This window comes from Bos indicus x Bos taurus, chromosome 2, assembly GCF_003369695.1.
Source record: "Bos indicus x Bos taurus breed Angus x Brahman F1 hybrid chromosome 2, Bos_hybrid_MaternalHap_v2.0, whole genome shotgun sequence".
In the NCBI taxonomy this organism is placed as follows: Eukaryota; Metazoa; Chordata; class Mammalia; order Artiodactyla; family Bovidae; genus Bos; species Bos indicus x Bos taurus.
Window position 1 is genome coordinate 131,478,769 of NC_040077.1, and position 20,010 is coordinate 131,498,778.

At 44.1% G+C, this 20,010-nt stretch overlaps 1 protein-coding gene across 5 annotated transcripts in view; it reads left to right on the top strand.

Annotated features, from left to right (window-relative positions):
* The first annotated feature begins 14,393 nt into the window (after positions 1-14,393).
* Positions 14,394-20,010, top strand: part of HP1BP3 (heterochromatin protein 1 binding protein 3) — a 36,707-nt gene continuing 31,090 nt past the window's right edge. Inside the window, exons 1-3 of one of the 5 annotated variants that reach the window (XM_027521434.1) lie at positions 14,394-14,523; positions 18,639-18,693; positions 19,697-19,889. In XM_027521434.1, coding sequence (XP_027377235.1) covers positions 19,794-19,889 — 96 coding nt within the window. In that variant the 5' untranslated portion in view covers positions 14,394-14,523; positions 18,639-18,693; positions 19,697-19,793. Of the gene's footprint in view, positions 14,524-14,927; positions 15,100-18,638; positions 18,694-19,696; positions 19,890-20,010 lie in introns of those variants that run through there. The other 4 variants (XM_027521462.1, XM_027521426.1, XM_027521454.1 and 1 more) reach the window with 4 other exon arrangements.

Genomic DNA, 20,010 nt, shown 5'->3' on the forward strand with positions numbered 1-20,010 from the left:
TGTGCAGCCGTCACTACTCTGATTTCAGAATATTTTCCTCAAGCCAAAAAGGAACCTGTAATCCTTGAGTCGTCTCTCCTCATTCTCTACTCTCCTCAGCCCCTGGGAGCCACTTACTCTTTCTGTGGATTCACATGGATGAAATCATACATTGTATTGCTGTGTGTTTTGACCTTCAATCCAGCATTTTAGCAGATGATCAAACCTCACAAGTGTTTGCAACATCAGGAACCTGACAGTTTGATGTGCTGCTAAGTCGCTTCAGTCGTGTCCAACTCTGTGCGACCCCATAAACGGCAGCCCTCTAGGCCCCTCTTTCCCTGGGATTCTGCAGACAAGAACACTGGAGTGGGTTGCCATTTCCTTCTCCAATGCGTGAAAGTGAAAAGTGAAAGTGAAGTCGCTTAGTCGTGCCTGACTCTTAGCGACCCCATGGACTGCAGCCTACCAGGCATCCTAGCATGGGCAACTGGGCTCTGGTCCTTTAGACCTCTCATTCAGTGCTACCTGAGTCATTTGTCCTTAGGGTTGGAATTCCCGCATGAATTAGAGGCTACTACAGCATACCCTGACATTTCAGGTTTTATTTGTCCTCTCCAATGAGGCACATTTGGACATGGTGATTGATTTCCTGAACAGCTTGAGGCTACTTACTTGTCATGAGAGTAAAATTACTCATTAAGGAGTAAAAAACGCCTTGAAGTGGAGCCCCTCCTACTCACTAGAACTTCCCTGGTGCCTCAGACGGTTAAGTGTCTGCAATGCGGGAAACCTGGGTTTGATCCCTGGGTTGGGAAGATCCCCTGGAGAAGGAAACGCAACCCACTCCAGTACTCTTGGCCTGGAAAATCCTGTGGATGGAGGAGCCTGGTAGGAGACAGTCCATGGGGTTGCAAAGAGTCGGACATGACTGAATGACTTCACTTTCACTTTTCTACTCACTAGTCCCAATTTATTAGTCTTATAGATGATTACCTTTCCTATTCAATACACTTGAGCTCCATAAGTCTCAACATCCTCTAGCAGTTTACGGAGAGATCCAGTATGTGCTCACTAGCTGCAGATGCCACAGGTATCCCTCAGAGGGAAAGTGATTACCTGTTAGTGTTAGGATTACCACCCACCCCATGCCCAAAAAGACATCATTGTGTGTTACCAAATCCTGAAGTCCTATGTCAAAGAAACCACGTGCCAAGGTTTTTTTTAAAAAATGAATATATTATTTGAAATAAATTTAGGCTTATAGAAGAGTTTCAAATCTAGTAGATTCCCATGTACCTTTCATCTAATTCCCTGTTATCATTAATGTCTTCCATTAGCAGGGGCTTCCCTTGTGGCTCAGCGGGTAAAGAATCCACCTACAATGCTTGAGACCTGGGTTCGATCCCTGGTTTGGGAAGATCTAGAGAAGGGAACAGCTACCCACTCCAGTATTCTCTGGCCTGGAGAATTCCATGAACTGTACAATCCATTTGCTCACAAAGAGTTGGACACGACTGAATGACTTTCACTTACATTACCAGTGGACCTTTATCAGAACTAAGAAGCCAGCATTGGTACTTTGCTGTGAACTAAACTCTAGACCTTGGGTTTCACTACTGCCAAAATCACTGCAGATGGTGATTGCAGTGAAATTAAAAGACGCTTACTCCTTGGAAGGAAAGTTATGACCAACCTAGATAGCATATTCAAAAGCAGAGACATCACTTTGCCAACAAAGGTTCATCTAGTCAAGGCTCTGGTTTTTCCAGTGGTCATGTATGGATGTGAGAGTTGGACTGTGAAGAAAGCTGAGCACCGAAGAATTGATGCTTTTGAACTGTGGTGTTGGAGAAGACTCTTGAGAGTCCCTTGGACTGCAAGGAGATCCAACCAGGCCATTCTGAAGGAGATTAGCCCTGAGATTTCTTTGGAAGGAATGATACTAAAGCTGAAACTCGAGTACTTTGGCCACCTCATGCGAAGAGTTGACTCATTGGAAAAGACTCTGATGCTGGGAGGGATTGGGGGCAGGAGGAGAAGAGGACGACAGAGGATGAGATGGCTGGATGGCATCACTGACTCGATAGATGTGAGTTTGAGTGAACTCCGGGAGTTGGTGATGGACAGGGAGGCCTGGTGTGCTGCGATTCATGGGGTCGGGAAGAGTCGGACACGACTGAGCGACTGAACGAAACGGCCCTTTTTGTCCTTTTTCTCCTGGATGCAATCCAGGATAGCACATCGTGTTTAGTCATCACGTATTCTTGGTGTCCTCTGGCCTCTGATAGTTTTTTAATCTTTCCTTGTATGTCATGACCTTGATGTCACTGCTCAGGTATTTTGTAGAATGTTCCTCAGTTGGGTTTGTCTGGTGTTTTTCTCCTGATTGTTGTTCAGTCAATAAGTTGTATCCAACTCGTTGCAACCCCAAGAATTGTAGCACGCCAGGCTTCCCTGTCCATCACTATCTCCCTGAGTTTCCTCACACTCATGTCTGTTGAGTCGGTGATGCCATCCAACCATCTCATCCTCTGTCGCCCCCTTCTCCTCCTGCCCTCAATCTTTCCCAGCATCAGGGTCTTTTCCAGTGAGTCAGCTCTTCTCATCAGGTGGCCAAAGTATTGGAGTTTCAGTTTCAGCATCAGTCCTTCCAATGAATATTCAGGGTTGATTTCCTTTAGGATGGACTGGTTGGATCTCCTTGCAGTCCAAGGGACTCTCAAGAGTCTTCTCCAGCACCACATGATTAGACTAAGGTAATGAGTTTGGGATAAAAAGACTTTGTAAGTGAAGTGCCCTTCTCATATCGTAACAGGGGGTATGTGATGCTCCCATGACATCACTGGTGATGTTTCACCCTAACTATGTGGTTATGGTGGTGTTTGCCAGGTCTCCACTCCAAAGTTAGGTTTCTTTTCCCCTTTGCTTACTCTGGTCTGTTTGGAAGCTAGTCACTATCAATTCAGATTCATGTATATTTATTTTATATTTTGAGTTATAATCCAAAACCACATTATTTGGTCACATAGGTTATTCCAGCTTTGGCCTTGGGAGCACTTTTAGGTTGATTCATGTTTCTTTGACGTTTCTTCATCTACAGTAAGTGCATTTTAGAGCACTTTGTGACAGTTCAAGAAACCGCTACCTATAGAATCAGCCATTCCTTCTAGGAGCCTTGGTTTCTTTTAAGGGAATGGTATTTAGAAACCAAGATCTGGGCGTTAGGTGAGCTCATTATTACTGGTGTGTCTCTGCTTCTTGTTTTGCTGGCACTTTAAACTCTTTTTACTGAAGGTGAGATCTTTCTAGTTTCACAGGAACCCTATGGCTTTTTTAAAATACTGCCTCATTTTTTCTGGTACTCAGAAGACTCCATCCTATAGATACTATAATTATGTTTTTGCTCATTGTACATAGCAGGAAGAAAGGACTGAAAATATTCCCTCTCTCCCTGTGATGATGATTTAACTTTCCCTTAGCTAGCAATATTCAGAAAGTCTATTGAAGTGTACCATACAGAACAGTGTTAAAATGTTGCCTAGATGACTAACTCAGTTAAATAATAATAATGGGAACTAAGTAACCAGAAGTTAACTGACAGTGAAAGTACTGCATACTGAAACTTGATGAGATGCAGCCAAAGCAGTACTTTGAGGTAAATGTAAAGTCTTAGATTTATCCAGTAAACATGAAAGGGTTAAACAAGTTAGGCTATCAGAGGAGTCAACTGGGAAAAAAAAAAAAAAGGAAATGTTAGCTGGGTGGGTAGCAAGAGGTTGTACAGAAAGAAGTTGTAAGCCATAGTAGACAAGAGATGTTGACTGGCGTTGGGATATTTGTGTTCTAATGCTAACACTGCTGTTCACTGGCAATTTGTCCAGTCTCACTTGTATGCGCCCCCACTGTCCTCACTAAAAAGAGTTTACTCTCGGACTTCCCTGGTGTGGTACGGAGGGTAAGAGCCCGCCTGCTGATGCAGGGGACATGGGTTCGATCCCTGGTCTGGGAAGACTCCGTATGCCATGGAGCAACTAAAGCCCGTGCGCCACGGTTACTGGAGCCCTCTGCCTGGAGCCTGTGCTCTGCAACAAGAGGAGCCACTGCAGTGAGAAGCCCGTGCACTGCGACGAAGGGTAGCCCCTCTCGCCAAAGAGCCTCTGAGCAGCAGCGAAGACCCAGCACAACCAAAAATAAAGTGTTTACTCATGCCAACCATCTGAGCACATCCAGAATCACTTTCAATACTGTTTCCCAAGCTTAACAATGCATTAAGTCTTGGTGAAATACGATATTACTAAACTTTTTGAAGAAGTAAGAGTCATGTATGGATGTGAGAGTTGGACCATAAAGAAGGCTGAGCACCGAAGAATTGATGCTTTCAAACTGTGATGCCAGAGAAGACTTTTGAATCCCTTGGACTGCAAGATCAAACCAGGAGATCAACCCTGAATATTCACTGCAAGGACTGGTGCTCACACTGAAGCTCCAGTACTTTGGCCACCTGATGTGAAGAGCCAGCTCACTGGAAAAGACCCTGATGCGGGGAAAGATTGAGGGCAAGGGAGAAGGGAACGACAGAAGACGAGATGGTTGGATGGCATCACCGACTCAATGGACATGAATTTGAGCAAGCTCCAGGAGATGGTGAAGAACAGGGAAGCCTAGCGGGCTGTGGTCCATGGGGTTGGACATGACTGAACAACAATAAGACTATCAAGATTTTCTGAAATTTTCTAAACAAATGACTATCCAACACTTGAACTTGTTCTAGCAGTGATTTCCTTTCTGACTCTTCTGTTACATTTACCTCTTACTGATAATATGTCTTCTGACCAGGTCCTAGGAAACCATCTTTGGCAAACCTCCACCAGCACTCCTATCTAACTGCTTCCTAGAACGTCGAGTGCTGTGGCTCAGCACTGCTGCATGGTAGATTCACCTGGGAGTTTTCAAAAGTACAAATCTTGGGACTCAACCTCAGGGCAGTTGTTTCTGAATTTCTGGAGATGAAACCTTGGCATCGTTTTGTTTTTAAGTTACCTAGGTGACTCTAATATGAGATCACTGTGGAATAGTGAAAATAACCTGATCTGCCAAATAGTTTAGAGAACAACTTATATTTTCAAGTTTTTAAAACATATTTTTCAACTGCAAGGTGTTGGTTGGACACACAAGTGTGGCATCACAAATGGCACATGTTTTGAAAATACAGAGCTATGGAAGCAGGTAATGGGCGCCCTGTATAAACCAGGGGCTTGGGGTATGCTTCCTTTAGGAAGAGAATTTTAAACTGAGAAGTCTAAAGAATTAAACCGTTATGGGATGGGTTCAAGTAGACAAAATCATGAGTGCAAAGGAGATGCAGGGTATATTTGAAAAATGAAGCAAGAGTGCCAGGGATGGTGAGAGTTCATTCTCACACGCAAAAGTAGAATTTGAACATGACCTATGACAAATTAATCCAGACAAACACTTTCTGGACTAAAGGATGAAAAGTACTTTTTGAAAATTGCCTTATACTATCAATTCAGTAGCATTTGCTGGAGACCTACCATCACTGGTTTGTGCGTGTGCTTGCTTTCTTTTTTTAAAAATAAGTTCTCACTTAAGAATGGCAGTAGTTTTTCATCATTTAATGATCCACAGCCCCAAAATTTAGCAACACGGCGGACTGGACTAGCTTCTGGCTCTTTGGAAAGCAGTTTAAGGTTGCTGCTGCTGCCATTGTTCAGGCACTTCAGTCGTGTCTGACTCTGTGTGACTCTATGGACTGTAGCCCACCAGGCTCCTCTGTCCATTAGATTTTACAGGCAGGAGTACTTAGAGTGGGCCCCCCTCCAAAGGATCTTCCTGACCCAGGGATCAAACCCAGGTCTCCTGCATTGCAGGCAGATTCTTTACTGCTGAGCCACCAGGGAAGCCCATATCTAAGATTAAGGTCATTGAAAGTATGGACCTTAGACTGGCAGAATCAGTATCAACTGTGAGCACGTCAGAAATGCCCATACACAGACCCTAACCTACTAAATCAGAATCTGAAGGAATGGAAGGAGCCCAAGAAACGTTTAACAAGCTCTCAGGCACACTGAAGTTTGAGAACTACCGCCTAAGGAACACTTTGTATCCCTGCCAGTTTACAAAGCTCTTCACCAAAAGCTAATTAAAAATAACTGCTATTTGTAAAACATTTCAGTTCAGTTCATTCGCTTAGTCGTGTCTGACTCTTTGCAACCCCAGGGACTGCAGCACACCAGGCTTCCCTGTCCATCACCGACTCCTGGAGCTTGCTCAAACTCATGTCCATCGAGTCAGTGATACCATCCAACCGTCTCATCCTCTGTCATCCCCTTCTCCTGCCCTCAAATTGCCAAGCATCAGGGTCTTTTCCAGTGAGTCAGTTCTTCGCATCAGGTGGCCAAATTATTGGCGTTTCAACTTCAGCATCAGTCCTTCCAATGAATATTCAGGACTGAATCCTTTAGGATGGACTGGTTGGATCTCCTTGCAGTCCAAGGGACTCTCAAGAATCTTCTCCAACACCACAGTTCAAAAGCATCAATTCTTCGGCACTCAGCTTTCTTCACAGTCCAACCCTCACATCCATACATGACTACTGGAAAAACCATACCTTTGACTAGACGGACCTTTGTTGGCAAAGTAATGTCTCTGCTTTTTAATATGGTGTCTAGGTTGATCATAACTTTCCTTCCAAGGAGTAAGCGTCTTTTAATTTCATGGCTGAAATCACCATCTGCAGTGATTTTGGAGCCCCTCAGAAATAAAGTCTGTCACTGTTTCCATTGTTTCCCCATCTATTTGCCATGAAGTGATGGGACCACATGCCATGATCTTAAGTTTTCTGAATGTTGAGCTTTAAGCGAGCTTTTTCACTCTCCTCTTTCACTTTCATCAAGAGGCTCTTTAGTTCTTCGCTTTCTGCCATAAGGGTGGTGTCATCTGCATATCTGAGGTTATTGATATTTCTCCCAGCAATCTTGATTCCGGCTTCTGCTTCTTCCAGCCCAGCGTTTCTCATGATGTACTCTGCATATAAGTTAAATAAGCAGGGTGACAATATACAGCCTTGACGTACTCCTTTTCCAATTTGGAACCAGTCTGTTGTTCCATGTCCAGTTCTAACTGTTGCTTCTTAACCTGCATTCAGATTTCTCAGGAGGTAGATAAGGTGGTCTAGTTTTCCACAGTTTGTTGTGATCCACACAGTCAAAGGCTTTGGTGTAGTCAATAAACCAGATGTTTTTCTGGAACTCTTTAGCTTTTTGGATGATCCAACGGATGTTGGCAATTTGATCTCTGGTTCCTCTGCCTTTTATACATCCATCTTGAACATCTGGAAGTTCACGGTTCATGTACTGTTGAAGCCTGGCTTGGAGAATTTTGAGCATTACTTTGCTGGCATGTGAGATGAGTGCAATTGTGTGGTAGTTTGAACATTCTTTGGGATTGGAATGAAAACTGACCTTTTCCAGTCCTGGGGCCACTGCTGAGTTTTCCAAATTTGCTGGCATCGAGTGCAGCACTTTCACAGCATTATCTTTCAGGATTTGAAATAGTTCAACTGGAATTCCATCACCTACACTAGCTTTGTTCATAGTGATGCTTTTTTTTTTTTTTTTTTTTAATTTTATTTTATTTTTAAACTTTACAATATTGTATTAGTTTTGCCAAATATTGAAATGAATCTGCCACAGGTATACCTGTGTTCCCTATCCTGAACCCTCCTCCCTCCTCCCTCCCCATACCCTCTCTCTGGGTCGTCCCAGTGCACCAGCCCCAAGCATCCAGTACCGTGCATCGAACCTGGACTGGCGACTCATTTCATACATGATATTATACATGTTTCACTGCTATTCTCCCAAATCTTCCCACCCTCTCCCTCTCCCACAGAGTCCATAAGACTGACAGTGATGCTTCTTAAGGCCCACTTGACTTCCCATTGCAGGCTGTCTGGCTCTAGGTGAGTGATCACACCATTGTGATTATCTGGGTCGTGAAGATCTTTTTTGTACAGTTCTATGTGTTCTTGCCACCTATTCTTAATATCTTTTTCTTCTGTTAAGTCCATACCAATTCTGTCCTAGAGATAGAGCCCATCTTTGCATGAAATGTTCCCTTGGTATCTCTAATTTTCTTGAAGAGATCTCTAGTCTTTCCCATTCTATTGTTCTCCTCTATTTCTTTGCCTTGATCACTGAGGAAGGCTTTCTTATCTCTCCCTGCTATTATTTGGAACTCTGCATTCAAATGGGTGTATCTTTCCTTTTCTCCCTTGCTTTTATCTTCTCTTCTTTTCTCAGCTATTTTAAGACCTCCTCAGACAAGCATTTTGCCCTTTTGCATTTCTTTTTCTTGGGGATGGTCTTGATCACTGTCTCCTGTACAATGTCATGAAAACATTTAGGCTTTGCTTTCTCGTCTGTAATACAAAAATACTAAGCCCTTTCTACATCTGCATGACTTGGTGTCATCTAATTCAGTCTTTGCACTAGCCCTCTGGTACATATGTAAGTTGGTACTGCTTGCTTTCAACAGTAGGGATCTAAATGCCACAGAAGTTTTGTACCTAGCAAGCGTCAGCGCTGAGACTCACAAACCGGGTTTTTTGGAAGGCAGTGATTTCCCAAATATATTCTCTATCACCACCAGAAGTCTTTATTCTACACTTGGGAAAATGGTATAGTGGATATTCATTGGAGTATTGGAATTGGAAAAATATAGAGTCTTTATTGCAACCCTGCCTGGGTTGTTTCCTCATCTGTAAACACGATCCACCTCAGTAAGGTTGTTTTGAGGATTAATTAAAGGAAAGATAAAGCCCCCAGCATTCTTCCTGGATCATCTGGGGCCTGTCCTCCCTGTGTCCAAAGTTCTCTTTCTATCACATTCTACAACCCTAGTCATAAGGAGAAGGCAATGGCAACCCACTCCAGTACTCTTGCCTGGAAAGTCCCATGGACGGAGGAGCCTGGTAGGCTGCAGTCCATGGGGTCGCACAGAGTCGGACACGACAGAAGCGAACCCTAGTCATAGCCACATACAAAATTGCACTACAGTCCTTAACTGTAGATCATGGTTTGCCCATCCGTGTTTCTCTACTGTTGTGTAGTTCAAATTTTTTTTTTAATTGTTGTGTTTTCCCTAGGATGCCCTGAAGTCTCAGGCTTCTCTTTTGACAGATAACAAATAGGAGATTTAGCAGCTTTTACTTTCCACTTTTCTGAGGATTCAATAAGAAAGGCATTGAAAAAAAGGTAAAACATCTTTTGGGGCCATAAATTAATGGTATCCTTTGCAAGTTACACATTGCCCTACCTATGACAGAAAGAAAAAATAACTAGTTTTTGCTATAAAACCATAACAAACTACTAAAAATACCAAGTACTTAAAAATACATTCTGGAAAAAATGCGTATGATGTCATATACAGCTCTGCCCTTGTTCCTAATGTTGGAGATGCTAACTACTTTGGATAAAGAGACAGCTATGCTAGCTGGTTAGACTAAATCTCAGGATTTTAAAAATTATCATAGACTCATTCAAGTAGAGTGTAAAGCAGAGACACAAAAATGTCAAATTTGAACATTTGAAATTTATGCCTTTTTGGTCAAAATGTTTTTTCTGTTGGGAAGAACAAAGACATCACTGATAAATCAAAATTTAAATTTTAAAAGTTGAACTAACAATCTGAGTCTCAATCTTGACATGCTGCTCTTTCCAAACTTCGGGCTGAAACTTTGACAACCTTGCTGCAAGTATTTCTGGAATATTCAAAGCCAGTGTTTTACGGTATTTTCCCTTTTTGAAAAAACTTCATTTTCTCACCACTGGCAGTTTCACTTTGTTTTATAACAGGGAAAGATCCTTTCTGTCACCATTTTTTTGGGACTCCAGTTTTATTTTGTTTTTTAACAAACAGGTCCAATTTAATGATTCTTTTAAAAATATCTTTTGTCTCCAATCACAAATTTTTATTCGTGTCTTCCTTTAAATTACTGGGTTTTTATTGGAGGGGAAATCTTTCTCTTTAAAGAAACTCGCTCAAACTTCCCCATAACCATGAAGGAAAGATGTGTTATGGTGACGAACTCATTTTGCTGGGTGGGACTAGCCTGGTTTAAACACTGAAGGTCCTGCCTCACACTAACTCAACCTCCTCGCGGCCGGTAAACCACGAAAGTCCACAACCCTGGTTGTCGCTGATCTGTCACTTAATCTCCTGCCACCGTCACAGGCCTGGTTCCCCTCATCTTCCTGCAAGTAAGATTTGCCCTTAAGAGTCACAAAGTAGTTGTAGAGGGAGAAAACAGTACTGTTGGCAAATTTGCTTCATATTAACTGTCAACACTGGATATATTTTGATTTTTAGTTAAGTTTGGCAAATCAAGACTGTCCTTATAATGTCTAAAATGTGGTTTTCTTGCTTCTGGTGTTTAAAAGAGGGGGAAGGATGGTTCAACACATACAGTTCCCAAAAACTGACATGAGCCGGACTTGAAAGCAAATCCTGTTTCTTTCCCTAAGAGATGCAGGACCAAGTGCCTTAAGGACCTTGATTAGCCACCTGTAATGACATTCCCAAGAGTTTTTGTTACTTTGAAGACTGAATTGTAACTTTAGCCAATATATCAGCCACTTCAAACTTTAAAGGACAGCTTTTAAAACTTACCCTCCTCAAAATGATAGTAAACTCTTGGCATTAACACTTTTCAGATCTCTTCAAGGAGCTAGAAACATTGACTCCAATTTAACACCAGAGGGCTAATGACATCTGGGACAGAGGCTCTCAAACTGTGAATGGCAAAATTAATGGATTTCATCCAGCATTGTAAATATATATATTATACACACACACACACACATATGGGGGGAGAACTTATGAGGGTAAATGTTATTTTGTAAAGTTTTATTTGGTTTGTATATTCTGATATATGATCCTTTATCCAAAACAATTGGGATCAGACATATTTTAGACTCAGAATTTTTCAAAGTTTAGAAAGAAGTGTTTCATTTTGATGACTACTAGGATGAATAGAGTTAAAATTATTGTCACCAGGAGTAGAATAAAGTGCAGCACTGGCAGAGGAGGATCCACGGTTGTTCAGTTCAGTCGCTCAGTCGTGTCTGACTCTTTGTGACCCCATGAATCGCAGCACACCAGCCCTCCCTGTCCATCACCAGCTCCTGGAGTTCATTCAGACTCACATCCAGGGTTGTTACTTATCTCTAAACCAGGGATAAGTAAACTTGGCCTAAACTCTCTAAACTTGGCCTCAGGAAATAAATAATAAAAGAGAAAAACCATTAAAGGCGTAGCAGTGGTGAAGTGATATTAAATGTTTTATCAGCCTCCATGGTTTTTTGTGTGTTTTTTTTGGCCTAATAGTATAAATTGTTCTTTTGCCATCCCTTTTCAAGCTGCAACCAAATTTGAGAGTCATTTCCAGTCTTCCTGGCTGGAAACCAGAAAAGTCAAGTGACCCCAAGTCCTACTAGAACCGTACCTTCTTAAGGAACCAATCTCCAGCCAGGCTTTTGGTTACTTCTGTGTGAAATTACAGAATTGGCCTTGATTTGTGGGGAAAATAAAGACAGACTTGCTAGGAACAGAAACATCTCTTCCCACCAGACAATCAAGAATTATTCTTCAAACGTCTGTTTTAACACACAGTAGAATGTGAGTAAAATGGTGGATGTATCCTTCACGCTCAACCTCATGAGGCAGTGTCATAGCTCTGGTCTGGAATATTCCTGGAACCTGAAATTGCTTCAACTTCTATCCTTATGCCTAAATCTCCAAAGTCACATTATTTTGTTTTTCTATACAAAACACAACCTTTTAGCCTAACAGACTTAAGTATCACTTAGTGAAGAATAGCAAAAAAAAAAAAAAAAATCTATTGCGTTGACAACAGGCCATGAAGTCTGCAAAACTTGCTAAAGTTTCAACAGGGACTTGGCGTCTGAAAAAATGGATGTTTTTGTCAAAAACTAGAGATGCTGCCGGAGAAGGCAATGGCACCCCACTCCAGTACTCTCGCCTGGAGAATCCCATGGGCGGAGGAGCCTGGTGGGCTGCAGTCCATGGAGTCGCGAAGAGTCAGACACGACCAACTTGACTTTCACTTTTCACTTTCACGCATTGGAGCAGGAAATGGCAACCCACTCCAGTGTTCTTGCCTGGAGAATCCCAGGGACGGGGGAGCCTGGTGGGCTGCCATCTATGGGGTCGCACAGAGTCGGACACGACTGAAGCGACTTAGCAGCAGCAGAGATGCTGCAATTGCATTTTGGGGCTTTTCTAGTTCACAAAATCCTACATTTCCTCATGATTCTGGGACTCCTGAGTCATTCCTCTAACCTTGATGGCCCTGGGAAGTGTGAAGTCATCACAGAAAACAGCACAATTACTCCTTTTCTTTCTCCTAGGAGCTCCTCCTCTACGCAGAGTTCTTACACTTCTGAGCCCTGACTATGCAATGGAAAGCTTTATATTTCAAGTTCAGAGGTTAAAACAATGAATTCTCAATTATCAGTTTGAGGCCTATATGTTAGCTCTCCTTGATATTAACATTTTAAATATTTTAGAAGAGAGTGAAGCTTAAAAGAAATGAATGGTGCTAACTTCAGGGATTTTGATTTCAGTGTGAGAGGTCTCTTCTTGCAAGAGGGTCTAACTGATGCTCTGATCATAACCTCCACACACTCACTCCATGAGAACAAAGCTGCTCTTCAACTTGCCAAAGTTTATGTTCCCTCCAGTGCAGAATGTCAGACAGCCTAACAGCTTAAGTAAAGGGTACAAAAATCATCATGTAACTCTGTTCTCAACAAAAAAAAATGAATGATGTTTTTACTAGTATAGCTTAAAGAAAACCAAATGAGATAAACTATAAAACCATACCCCCATGGAATCTTAACTCAGATGCGGCTAAGCATAAAAATCAAAACCGACCAGATGTTACATTTAGCAGAGGTAAAATGCCTCAAGCAATATACGTGTCCAATAAAAACTTCAAGTCCTTTTTTTAAGTGAAAAAACACATTCAGACTTAAGGAAATGGTAGCTTTAGTGCCTAGCTGGGGGGTGGGGGTGGCGTGTGTGCAAATACCTCTGTGCACACGAAGAATTGCCTCTGTTCTAAAGAACAGAGTAAGTTGTGTGTGTGTGAAGCAAAAAATCTGTGTAAAGGTGGAATCTAGTTTGCTCTTATCTGTGTCAGCTCCTTGTCTGAGATGGGGGAAAGGACATTTTCGGGAAAAAGTATGTTTTAAGCAAATACATAAAAATAGAAGAGTCTTTTTAAAGGAGACAAAAGATAGAAACGGTGATGAGATGAACCCAACTCCTTGTGAACACGTTTAATGGGACACCAGGATGCCGGGGCATTGGTAATGCCATTGGGACATTAATGGTAACACTCACCTTGTAAGGAATTTGTGGTTGTGGTGACATTTTTATATAGCTGACTTTGGGACGGATGGAGTGGGAAAGCTGGTGAGACAGTTAAAGTGCTCATGGCAACGCCAGAGCCTGAGGACTGGCTTATGAAGTGCTTAAAATGGTTTGATAATAAAATCTTTAGGACAGGTACCCGCATTCGACTGCTTCTCACACTGTTCTGAGCCTCGAGGCTATTGTAGTTTACTATTTCTCCGTGTATTCAGGAACCAAGCCCCCTCTACCCCCGACAAAACACCTAGTTTAGATACATCGAATTTTCCCAAAATCGACTTTGAAAAAGTTATAACGTTTTTCAGCAGTAACGTACATAGCCTAAACATGCTGGTAACTAACGTAAAGATGACAATTCGAAGGGAATTCCCTTTCCAATCCCGACGTTTCCTTCTTGAGGACACTCCCTGCATATGTGGATGAGGGAGCCCGGGAAGACCCCTTCATTGACTAGAAAAGCAACTTCTACAGTTCTTTTCCTGAGGCGTTCCTGCGTTCTGTGAGGAGACTTCATAGGAACGAACGTGAGGTAACTGCACACTCTCCGCTCTCTGGGTTTCTAATCATTTCGTCGTCTTCAAAGAAGGGGGTCGTTCTTGTGCTCAACTCGGGAGCGGGAAAGGCCAACCCCCTCCAAAGGCAGACGGGGAGCCGAAGTGGAAACTCAGGGACGGAACCCGAGGACACCGAAGCCACAGCCAAGACGACTGGAGCCACCCGAGAGGCGCCGGCGGCAGGCGCGGGGACACTCAGCGCCGCCCCGGCGTCCCCCGCGCCGGCCCCGCCCGCCTTCTCGCGCCCCCGCGTGCCCGACCAAGGGGAGGCGAGTCTCGCGCGCTCCCTCCGCGCCCGCGGGCTGTTGGGGGCGCGGCCGCCGGCGCGCGCAGGGGAGGGGGCGGGGCCGGCGTGAGGGATGGGCGCGCGCGCGGGGCCGCGAGCAGGGGGGCGGGGCGGCAGAGCTCGGCGGCTGGGCCTGGAGGACAGCGGTGGCGGAGGCGGCGAGCGGCAGCGGGAGCGGAGCCGAGAAGCCTCGCAGCACGCGGGCGCCAGGAAGGGGGGAGCGCAGAGGTAACGCGGGACGGAACGGGCGGGCGGGCAGCGGGCGCAGGCCCGCTGGACCCCGAAGGCGGGCGGAGAGACCGCTCGCCCGGGGCGCCGACGCCGCTCCCTGAGAGGAGGGGGGCGGGGCGCTGGCGTCCCCGGAGGTGGCGCCTTTTATTTTTTTTTTGTCTGCCTGCCCCGGCCGCTCCGCCCCCTCTTCCCCTCCCCCCGCTGTGAACCGAGCCCCCTGCCCTTCTGGTGGAAGCCGCCTCCGGGGCCTTGTGGCGCGCGCGCGCTCCCGCCCTTGTTTTGTTTGGACCGGGGGGGAGGTGAGGGAGCGCTTCCCTGATCGCGGGCCTTGCCTCGCAGCGCGCCTGCGCCGGCGTCCTCCCGCCCGGCTCTGATTGGCTAAGGGCTCGCGCATGCTCCCGAGGCGCGCGGCGGGCCCCCGCCCTCCCCCCTCACCCCACTCCCTCAGAGGTTTTCGGAGCCGGTTCGAAAGATGCCGGCGGCGGTGACTGGCTGTGGCGGACCCGCCCCCCCCACCACCCTCCCGGGGTCCCCGCCCTCGCCGCCGCTGCCGCCATTACGGAGCTCCCAGCGGTGAGTGCGCGGGGGGCTGGTGCTCGCGGTCCGCCGCCTCCTGCGTGGCGCGCGCGCGGGCGGGCGGGCGCTGCCCGGGTCGCGGCGTCGGCCTTCCGGAGCCGGAGCTCGCGCTGAGCCCGCCGCCCTTTGCCTCGCCGCCTTCATCCCGGCTCCGCTCTCCTCTCCCCCACCCCCCGCCTTGTGCTCGGCGCTCCCCGCCTTTGTCTGCTGGTCTTTCCGCCCGGGTTTTCGGGCCCGGCGCGGAGTCAGCTGTTCGCGCCCCTGAAAAGCCGCCGCCGCCGCCGCTGCTGCTGCTGCTGCTGCCGCCGCCGCCACCCGGGACTCAGCTTTCGTTTTTACCCCCGTTCCCATGGCTTTCGTCGAGCTTGTGACTCACTGCTCTGTAGACGAGGTGGATTTAGTTAATATAGTCAAGCCTGTGAGTAGGGGCATTTGTAAAGAGCTGGAGGTAGGAGGGGTGAAGTGAGAGCCCCAGATCAAAGGGTTTTTTGTTTTTTTAATTATTGACCGCTTGTCTATGATCGAAACAGGGCTTCCCTTGTAGCTCAGTTGGTAAAGAATCTGCCTTCAGTGCAGGAGACCCGGGTTCGATCCCTGGGTTCGATCGCCTGGAGAAGGAAATGGCAACCCACTCCAGTATCCTTGTCTGGAAAATCTCATGGGCAGTGGAGCCTGGTGGGCTGCAGTCCATGGGGTCGCAAAGAGTCCGCCACGACAGAGCGACTAACACTATGATTGAAACACCTCTTTGAGGGACAGTCCCCCCGCACAGAGAACGGCCAAGGTGAACTTGACCCCTCTTTCCATGTGTACCTTTTCTTTCTGCGCTTATGCTTCCTGACCTTACGTTACATTAAAAAGTGACAGTCTGGTTCGAAGTGCAGCTGGGAATTCCCCTGGGGCTTCACGGACAAGCTGACTTGTCTTAGAGTGACGCTAGACGTGGCTAGTTTGGAAGATTTGTTTAGTCTGGTATAGGCGTGAAGCTGTTAACGAAGTTTTAAATTCATTGCTCTTTTCAGAAAATTTAGTGCAGCGTGTTTCAGAGTAGAAGTAACATTTTTAGAGGGTAATTTTGGCCTTGTCGAATTGGAAGATTGAGGGCGATATGTTGGGAGGAAGCGTCCTGAACTCTTCGTGTATAGATGAAAACGCTCACTCTTCAGCCAGTTAGATCGTCCTTATCTTAGGAGGAGGTACCTGTAGTGTCCAGAGCATCTGTGTCCGAGACAAATACTAATTAAGTAATACTGATTTATTTGAAATACAAAAGTGGGGAAAAAAGTTTCCAGCAAATTATAGGCATACGTTTTGTGACATTACTCCGTAAGTCTGAATATAGTGAAAGACTTTAGATTGGGAACAATTTAGTGTAATCAGTGCAAGGCTAATGACATTATAATACGTAAGGTATTGGCAGACATTTTATGGTAAAATATGAAATAATAGTACTTTCCCTAAAATGCATGTTTTCAAGGATATCAGAAAACTGAAATACATTGTTGAACTCCTGCTTATTTTTCTAGTGCTTGCACTTAAGGTAGAGAAAGTAAATTAAAACTCTGAAATTATAGACTTTCTACTTTTACAACCTTTTCTTTATTGCCTGTATTTAAACAGCTTAGCACTTCCCTTGAAAAAAGCAGATCTTTGTATTGTTCATCTGACATTATACTTAAAAAACAAAAACAGATTCATGACCACAGGAAGTCCACACACACCACAGGTAAACTGAGATTGGTTTGTCACATAAGAACCCAAATGAAAAACTTACTCAAGTTTCGTTCATTCTTTCACTTGAACAAATATTTGTAGAGCACCTGTTTGGAGCCTAGTATGTTTCTTGGGCAGGAAGTATAGGGCAGTGAACCAGCCAGATAAGATCTCTGTCAGGGAACAAGTGCGGCAGTCTAAAAGTCTGATCATTCAGAAGCGCAGCATCAACAGTTAATAGGTACTTGTTAAGGTAGTTTTAAGTTAACCATCCAGATAGTTTTGTCAGCTCTGTGATGAACCATGAACTGAGGAAATAAGTCATTAACCAACCTATTATAAAGAGAGCCTTAAGCTACATGGCCTTTATTAAGGAAATTCAGAGCTGAGGCAAACATTTCTTAATGTTTATATTGTTTTAAATTTTTATTTTTTAAGTGTTTTTTACACATGTTGAACATAGAAATAAGTACTGCCAGGTGTCATTGTTCATTCAACATTTGCCCTGCGGTTGGTTGGTTGGTTTGTTTTTTAATTTATTTTTGGCCGCACAGGATTTTTGTTGCCGGGTGCGGGCTTTCTCATGGTGGTGACTTCTCTTGTTGCGGAGCGCCAGTTCTAGGCATGTGGACTCAGTAGTCGTGGCTTAGTTGCTCTGCAGCATGTGGGATCTTCTAGGACCAGGGATTGAACCAGTGTCCTTGCATTGCAGGGCAGATTCTTAACCACTGGACCACCAAGGAAGCCCTCCCCCCAGTATTTATGCTGCACCCACTGTATGTTGGGCATGCTTCTAGGTACTGGGGATGCAGTGATGAATTAGTTCTAGCCCTTGTAGTACTTACATTCTGCTGGGAGAGACACATAATAAACAAGCAAACAGACATATATTGAGTTATAAGTGGTGTTAAATGCTGTGAAGAAACCTGAAGAAGAAAAAGAAGGATAGGAGGGCTTTCTGAGGGGGACACTGTGCTGAACCTGATTGAAATATCCAGGGAAAGAATGTCAGAGTGAGAACACAGCATGTGCAGAACACACACTGAGGACCAGAAGGTCTGTGTGTCTGGACTCAAGAGAGGAGAGTGATGGGGAGGTTTAAGCAGGAGAGTGTCAGGATCTGTTACTGTGGTGGGTGCATTCAGGAAGCTTGGCAAAGCAACTTATTTTTCAGTTATTCCAACCTGGGCATACTTACCAGACCTAATTTAAACTGATATTCTTGTCCTCGGGTCAATGATGTCGGGTGTCGATGGGCCATGTACTTGTTGCCCTGGTTTTGGTCAATTTTATCATTTTGGCATTGAGAATAATTTCTTTGCACCCCCACTCCCTAAAATTTGTTTTAATTTTGAGCAATTAGTAAATATAGAGTTGACTGGAAATGTTTTGATATTTTTTTAGTGTTTTATTTACAGAGAGAACATATATTCTTTTAAAAGATGTTCTATGAAAAGAGACTCTTGAAGGTTTTGTTAATTTCTCAGTATCATTTTCAGCCTAGCTAGTATTATCATGGGTTAAGAAAGATGAATTAGCAGTATCACTTTACCAAGAATAACCTGATGGTGAAATTGTGCTTATGAATGGTATTTACCTGTAGAATTATCAGATTTGTGTTTTTTTTTTTTAATCAAGGAAAGTATATTACTGTGTAAGTGCTAGTTGGATGAGGAAGCAAGTTTATGTATTGAAATTTTTCCAAGGTAGACTTTTAGCTTTCACAAACCTAAATAATGCCCTTAAGTCCATTTTGATTAGAAAACAAAAATTTTTTTGCAAGTATATTTATTTTTATTAAATTTATTTATTTTTAATTAAAGGATAATTGCAATATTGTGTTGGTTTCTGCCGTACATCATCATGGATCGGCCATAGGTATGCATATGTCCCCTCCCTCTTGAGCTTCCCTGCCACCTCCCACCCCATCCCACCCCTCTAGGTTGTCACAAAGCCCCGCCAAAACAACTGTTTTTATTTCTGTGTTTTATAGTTTTTGACATAAATTTCTATATGAGCATTTTAAGTAGTCTTTGTAACAGTTAATAACTATTACCTGACAAATTGAAAGCTCTTAAATTCCTAGACAAGTTTAGAGCCTAAAGCAGAAGTTGAATGAGTAGTCTCCTCTTGCCCAGTTCTTCATTAATGTTCATTAGCACAAAGATCTAAACACCTGACTGATCATTTTCTTTTCTTTTTGAGAAATTTTTATTATAAAGTGTCCTTGATTCTCAGATGAGATAAGGGGAGCAGAGGGTATTAAGTGATTAGGTAAATTTGAGTGATCTTACATAGATTTTATTTTTCAATATTTAATTTTGTTCTTAAGGTCTTAGAAGCATGCTTAATCTCTTAGGTGATGGTCTGAATTTGCTTTTCTGAGTCTGGAGGCTTTTAGACTGTTACGTTCTTCAGCAGTATTTTTGTCCTTGTATAACTTCTCTGATGGAGATGGAGTTAAGTTTGCAGTTAAGTTTCCTGACCCCTTTGAGAACATTAACAACATTCTCTCTTTAGTAAAATGATCCTTGAGTAAACATAGATGAACCTTTTCTGGGTCTTGTAGTCTGTTCTAAGCTCCTGATAGTAACAGGAGACAGGATGGGGTTAGGGTCTTATGAGCTTTCTTGTCCTGGCTGCCTTTGTTCATGTGGAAGGTGCAGCGGCTGCTGTGGCTTGTGCGTTTGTCTTAGTCGCTGCTTTACACAGTGTGTATTTTGATAGTAATTTTTATCTTTCTGAATGATAATTGACCAAGTCATCTGTCATTTACAAGTTTTATAGTGAATTTTCCCCCCTTTGGATGTATATTAAATTTAGACGTTTTAGTTTAGTTTTGTTTCTATAATCTTCACACCAGGTCTTTTCTGTGCTTTAGGTTGATGCTTCACACTGAAACCATTAGGAAAAATCCTTGTGGTTAACAGCAGAGGCTTCAGAGTGTAACCTGTACTCGGGCCTAGAAATTATTTTAAATGGCGACTGATACGTCTCAAGGTGAACTCGTCCATCCTAAGGCACTCCCACTTATAGTAGGAGCTCAGCTGATCCACGCGGACAAGTTAGGTGAGGTAGGGGCTGACACATTCTTGAAGCTCACTCTTGGATCAGTCCCTGACTTCAGGCCCTGCTGGGTCCTTCTTGGTACCTGTTCCTTCCTCTGCTTTGGGGAGTCTGGGTTATGAATCTAAA